The sequence below is a fragment of the Osmerus mordax genome, chromosome 3 (assembly GCF_038355195.1).
Source record: "Osmerus mordax isolate fOsmMor3 chromosome 3, fOsmMor3.pri, whole genome shotgun sequence".
NCBI classification, from domain to species: Eukaryota; Metazoa; Chordata; class Actinopteri; order Osmeriformes; family Osmeridae; genus Osmerus; species Osmerus mordax.
Window position 1 is genome coordinate 16,507,873 of NC_090052.1, and position 6,832 is coordinate 16,514,704.

Here is a 6,832-nt window from a genome sequence, read left to right on the forward strand (position 1 = left end):
CACCAGCATCCTAACAACGGCCCCCCTCAACATCAGGCGGAGCACGCGAGGATCACATGCAGGCTAGCCATTTTGCTCGGTTGGTTTGCTGTGTTTTCCTTGGTAGACAATATGTATGTGTGTGTGTGTGTGTGTGTGTGTGTGTGTGTGGGGTTCACACTTTATGATAATACATTCACTGTGAGAACAGGGAAACATTCAACAGTGCTGAGCATGGAATATAATCCTACCCCCCCGCCCCTACACACACACACACACACACACACGTGCGCACGCAGAAATGGCTCCATTAGAAGTGCAAGATAAAATAGAATTTGTAAGGACAAATTTGAGGCTGTCACATTTAAGGCCGCCGTGCAATAGCCCATGAAGGAGATGGCAATCGCAATGAAAACAAGGGGTGGGGGATTAAAAATCAATGGGCTTAGTCGCTGAAAATGAAAACGACATCGCCTTTAAGATGTCCGACCCACAGCCCCCAACTTCTCCCCTGTGAGTCATTAGAGATACCTCTCCTATGGATTCTCCCCGCCCCCGGCTCACACCCAAGAATGCACCGCGTAACCCGGCACCCCACTTTGCCTACCGCAGCCATCCTGTCATCCTCTGATAAAGAGATGGATCCTTCTGCAGGGACGGACAGAGAGAGAGAGAGTGAGAGAGAGTGAGAGAGATGTGGTTAGAGAAAGGCCTGACAGGGGAGAGAGAGGGAACGGCTCTAATTTCAGTGAGAGGAAGGCAATTTCCTCCAGTGGGCTCTCAGTGGCTGCTCTCTGTCCAGGCACAGGACTGAGTGACAGCAGCGGAGGCCATGCCTGCCGGGGGAAGAGAGGAGAGGAGACGAGGAGATGAGGAGAGAGTGGAGAGGAGTGGAGAAGAAGAGAGAAAAGAGGAGAGGAGAAGATGCTCACATGTTGAGCATTAGCAGCCTGTCACCTCTATCGAGGATCGATAAACCCGTTATTGACTCATCAGTGATCCGGGGAGTGATCCGTCCGCACATGTCCGGGGGTGACCTACAGTAACAGGTCGTGCCATTCCTCCTCCTCGCCACGGATGTCTCAACCTGACACCTACAGGACCACACCCCCCTACGGCCGCACCTAGCGCAGCTCAGCGGCGGCTGTCGTTAGGAGCAACGAAACTTCCGCGGGATTAACAAATGAGGTGTGTGAGGTGGGTTTCAGTGGCAGGCCTAGCTGGATTGACTTCCCCCGGCGTTTCATTAGGCCGGCCCCGGGGCCGAGGGCTGGAAAGCCTGGGATAAATGAGATCATAAATCTGCAGCTTCCTACTTTACGAGCATGACGGGAAGTCTTATAACAACTTCATAAGCAGCGTGGAGGGACGTCGGAGAGGGAGGGGGAGAGGAGATGAAAGGGTAAGAGAGAAGAGGAAGAAGAGGGGAGACGGTAGGAGAGGAGATGAGGACGAGGGGAAGAAGAGAGGATAAGAAAGGAGAAGAGAGGAGAGGAGAGGAGAGGAGAGGGGAGGGGAAAAGATGCATTGTAATGGAGTAAACACAGGAGGCCAGGCTGTAAACCAGGGAATCCACAGTCTCTGCACAGGCAGGATAAAGGAGAGAGAGAGAGAGAGAGAGAGAGAGAGAGAGAGCGAGAGAGAGCGAGAGAGAGAGAGAGAGAGAGAGTGAGAGAGAGGAGAGCGAGAGAGCGAGAGCGAGAGAGAGAGAGCGAGAGAGAGAGAGCGAGAGAGAGAGAGAGAGAGAGAGAGAGAGAGCGAGAGAGAGAGAGAGAGAGAGAGAGAGAGAGAGAGAGAGAGAGAGAGAGAGAGAGAGAGAGAGAGAGAGAGAGAGAGAGAACCATAAGGAGGGCTGGGGTCTGGACTGAAATATTGAGAGAGTGGGAGAAAATAAAAAACAATAAGGGAAGGCTAGAAGCCTCAGATGGGAAAGTAAAGGAGCAACCTGAGAGAGCACGATGGAGATCGTCGGAAAAGAAGAGATGAATGTCGAGGTGCAGAGAGAAAGATGAAGACCCACAGTCACGCTCGGTCTCTCTGCTGTATTTGGCAACGATAGCCGTGTTGGTGTCTAAGAATTCGGCTGTATGCTCTTTGAGCATTCAGTCTCTGTCGATCTCACTGTCTCCTCCCCACAGAGCAGCTGCATGGGCTAACTCAGTATTCTAGCTCTCTTTCTCCCTCTCCCCCCCTCTATTCCCTCGTTCTCCCTCTCTCTCTCCCTCCCCCCTCTCTTCCCCACCCCCCCCCCCCCCCTCTCTCTCTCTCTCTCTCTCTCTCTCTCTCTCTCTCTCTCTCTCTCTCTCTCTCTCTCTCTCTCCCTCCCTCCCTCCGCCCAATCTCTGTTTTTCCCCTCTCTGCCCTGGCAACGTGATGTACCAAAGCTTGCCAGGTGTTACCATCTTCCGAGGCTGCCTGGCTAGCGATGCCCACAGCAGAGGAAGGAACATCTGGCCCTGTTTAGGTACCAACATGGACTCGGATCTGTTTATAGCCTGGCCAAGAGACCAGCTCCCACTCCTCTCATTACTGGGCCTGTGATGATGAAGCAATTCTGACACACACGCACAGAAGCACACACACACACTCACAGAAACAACGCACCTACACACACACACCATACGTGCACGCCCCACAAACATCTCAAGTGAGCAATCCCTCAACCCTCGATGCACACGCCAGATGCTGGTCTTTAACATAACTGAATGAAGATTCCCAACACAGCCTCTGGTCTCCGCAGCTCCTGAGGAAAACAGATTACCCGATCAGCCGCGGCATGGCTGCCGGTCAACGCGATGACTCACAACACTCATCACCACCGTCTGTTCTTCCTCCTCCTCCTCACCACCTCCCCCCCCACCCCCACCCTTCCTGCTCTCCTCCACCTCTTCATCAGCCCTTCCCTGACGTGGCCCCTTGCACCCCTCCTCCCTTCCTCCTGGGCAGCCCCTCCCTCCCTCTCTCGGGCGGGTGGGTCCTAGTGCCAGTCCCGTCCCGTCCCTCAGGCTACCGGGGGGGGTCTGCAGCACATCACCACAGCAGGGAGCTCCGTGGGACCCACAGGGTGGCGGGACCGAGTGGGAGGCCCGTGCGGGGCCGAGGGAGGCAGGCACCGCCCCCCCCATGCTGCCCATCGGGACACGAGCGAGCCTTTCCCTGGGTGACAAGGACTAGACTGGAGAACGGGAGACAACATTAGTAATGAGAGCAGCGACGATCAGAGGATCTTCCCGGGGTGTCATCTCGATATTCCCTCCATCCGCCCCTCTATCATTCTTCAGAGGACCAAAATCGGGGGGTTTGTAGTGGATTAACGAGGCTGTGAAGTGAAACATGAAAGGCTTCGCGAGTGAATTGCAGGAGGGAGGCTCCGCTGTCTGTTATCTGTGTTGTGCATATTTTATCACCGGTCATAAATCAACTTTTTAAACGTGCTTTATTCGATTGCATTGTAGACATGATGACGTTCACGACCAGGCAGCAGACTGTAACCGGATGACCCCAATCTGGAAGACGGTGCCAGTCTCTTGGGAGCTGCCATTGTTTGTTCCCTACTCTCTTTTGACGGAGGGGGATATTTTCTGCAGCCTTCTGCCTGGGCGCTTTCTCATTACGACATGACTCAAAGGCGCGGCACTGCATGGACTGGGTGATGACCTGCCCACTGACACTAACCCCCTCCCTCCCTCCCCCCCCCCCCCCCGCACCCACCCACACATATGCGAGGATGGCGATACCAAATAAGTTTTCTTTTGTGCTGTCGTATGGATTACACACAGACTGTACACAAACTGTGCTTCCCTTCTGCCAATATTTACACTCGTGATTGTGTATTCCTTTATACATAACTGTATGCATACTAGTGTATGCCAATAGACGCAGCACTGATACGACGATTCGAGACTGGCTCAAGACTGGAACCAAGGGAGCAGACTTTGATTTGAAGCTCGGAGCTCCGTGGGAACACGCGGACACTCAACATGGATGGTCACCAGCACACCGGGTGACACTGTCCCCCCCACCGCAAGAGAAGAGGACTTTACATTCCTTCTTCACGTGGTTTTCATCTGAAATCCCTCTTTTTAAGGGGACCTCCGTGGGCTAAATTATTACTAGCTTATCTGCACCTTGGTTAACCTCAAACATGACATTTGAATTCTCATATTATTTCAGAAATGTCTGGCTGAGCACATTTCCATCGCTATCTCCATCTAAAGCCTAGTTGTCCGCCTATCAAACTGTCGGGTCAAATCAAGTAGAACACTTTGAGATGAGACTGTGGGAGTAGCCAGCTCAGTTTGTTCTGGGCCTTGAAGGCTGTTTACTCATGACTAATGATTCAAATGAGGGTTCTCTCCAGAATCAGACCACGGTAAAACCACTCACAAACTATTCTCAACACTCAACCTACATCCAGCGAACAGCAAAAGCCCATTTAAACAGAAGGTCCACTTGCAACCGAGAAACCAAACGTAATGATACAGTTCTATTATCAGTCAAAAGGACAGTCCTTTGATGTTGTACTTGACGCCACTAGCAGAGATCCAGCCAAGGATAAGCGAACGAGAATAGATAAAGACACATCAAAGAATATGTGCAGGGGAGTTGTTTTCAGTTCTTCATACAAGGTCAATGGCACAGTGTAAAGAGCTTAGGCGGGAATCCACAGCCAGATCTATAGCCACAGCAGTGGGCTACCATCTGGAGGTCCAGTGATAGATGCAAAAGGAGAGTGCAGCACTTAATGAATAGGTCTTAATGATAAGGCTCTCCCAAAGACTGCACCACAATAGAGATAGAGTGCTCCTGACAGATGGACTTCAACCTCTGACACACAGACGCACACAACACATTATGCAAACAGTCACACGACAAATACACACGCACATGCACAAACGCACACACACGAATATTGTGTAGACACACGTACAGGAAACACACAGACACATGCACACGCACGTTCATGTACAGACACGCACACCTCCGTCGAGATGGACAGACATCTCTGGGCGTGTCCATCATCCCAAAAGAACCGGGTCGTTTAATAATGGGGCCAGCTGCCATAGAAACAAACCCTAGATAGAAGCACAGACCATATCTCACTTCTAATGATCCAGCAAATGTCAGGAAGCATTCCCCTGTTTCACATTTCACTTACAGCTTCTTCATTCATCATCCATATGCCAACTAACTCTAATAAGCCTGCAAACACAATACATCACTGTACAGACACACGTGTGTGTATGTGTGTGTGTGGGTGTGTATGTGTGTGTGTGTATATATCAATCACACGGCACAACAAGCCAGCACATCTTGGAAATAGGCTGCATATGGTCAAATCACACGACATAGCGCCTTAATCATGCAAACTGCACGGTAGATCAAACGTGTTGACCAAATAACAATCCACAATCGGGGTTAAGGAGACAGACGGGGGGAGCGAGCCACTCAGGCTGCTGGGGAAAGGAGAGAGGAGCCCGAATCTTCAGGTCTCTCGCTCCGAGCTACACAGGCTCCTCCCCCCCCCCCCCTCTCTGCCTCCAGGTCTCTGACACATTGGATGAGCGGGACCATCACTCACTCCAGCCCTCCACCGCTCGCTACCTTAGCCAAAATATGATTATCGTCGTAAGTCATCGGCGACGGCTTTTCGCTCTCGCCACCCCTCGGCGCAGGTACGGAATCCAAAATCGTTTCACACCCCCCCCCCCCCCGGCGTCGGTCACAGGAGCCCGGGCTTCGTTCACATTCTGTCCGAGCATCCCTCTCCCCCTGTCACCTGACACCATCTCCCCCAAGACACACTCGGCGACCCCCCTTTCCCTTGGCCCAGCTTGCGAGAGAGGGCGCTCCGATACACACGCGCACACGGACACACACACGGACACACAGCGCGCACACACCGACACGCAGAGAAGAGAAAAGTGGGTTACGCACGGCTGACGATCCTCTCAGAGGTGCCCCCCCGGGAGATGGTGGTCCCGTTGAGCCCCACCAGGGAAGGCAGAGTCTGGGACATCCAGTTGGTCACCATGGCCATGGTGCTGAGCACCGCTCCGATCTTCAGCATCGGCACGCTCATGTCTCTCACCGGGCCCCCGTCACGGCTCGGCCCTACTGCCCCACCCTGCCCTGCCCTGCCCCGGACCCTCCGCTCCCAGTCAACCTCTGCCTACCTGCGACGGACCAGAGAGCCAAGGAGCCAGAGAGCCAGCCCCAGCACAGCTCTCTCCACGAGGGGGGGGGGGGGGGAGGAGGAGGAGAAGCAAACGACAGCCCCTGATACCGTCTCCGGCTCCAGCCGTGGCTCCGACAGCCAGCCTGAGGTACAGCCACAGTCAGTCGAACGAGCCAGAGAGAGCAGGCAGAACAGGAGAGGAGCTTACATCCAGCAGCCTCACACTGGAATCGTCCGTGAGAGAGCGACTGCCACAGCCTCGCCCCCCCTCCCTTGCTTTCCCGCTCTCTCTCTCTCTCCTACTCCATCTCTCTCTCGAGATGCGGAGCTGCGCATTGGCTGCCTCCCTCTCACGCCCCCCTCCCCTCCTCTTCCCCCTCCTCTTTCCCCTCTCTCCAGCCCTCCCTCACATACACCCTCGTTTCTTTCCCTTTCTTTTCTCCTCTTCTCCCCAGCTCTCCAGTGACTCTCCAGTCTCTCCTCTACACAGAAAGACAGTGTGTGTGTGTGTGTGGTCCAGGATCAAAGGGACAGTGTCCTTACCTCACCATTACTTTCTATTACACCTTGAGGTGTCATGGCTGTGTTTACCATCGACTGAAACCCCCAACTCAAACAGCCTGTCAATATGGCAGCATCTCCTTTATCCCTCCATCTTCTCCAGAGGGAAGGAGC

The 6,832-nt window shown here is 53.5% G+C and overlaps 1 protein-coding gene across 1 annotated transcript in view; it reads right to left on the minus strand.

The window, feature by feature from the left end:
* The window catches only part of olfm2a (olfactomedin 2a), an 18,596-nt gene extending 12,535 nt beyond the window's left edge, over positions 1-6,061 (minus strand). The window contains exon 1 of the mRNA XM_067230846.1: positions 5,915-6,061. Within this exon, the coding sequence (XP_067086947.1) occupies positions 5,915-6,061 (147 nt within the window). The remainder of the gene's footprint in view (positions 1-5,914) is intronic.
* Positions 6,062-6,832: the final 771 nt, after the last annotated feature.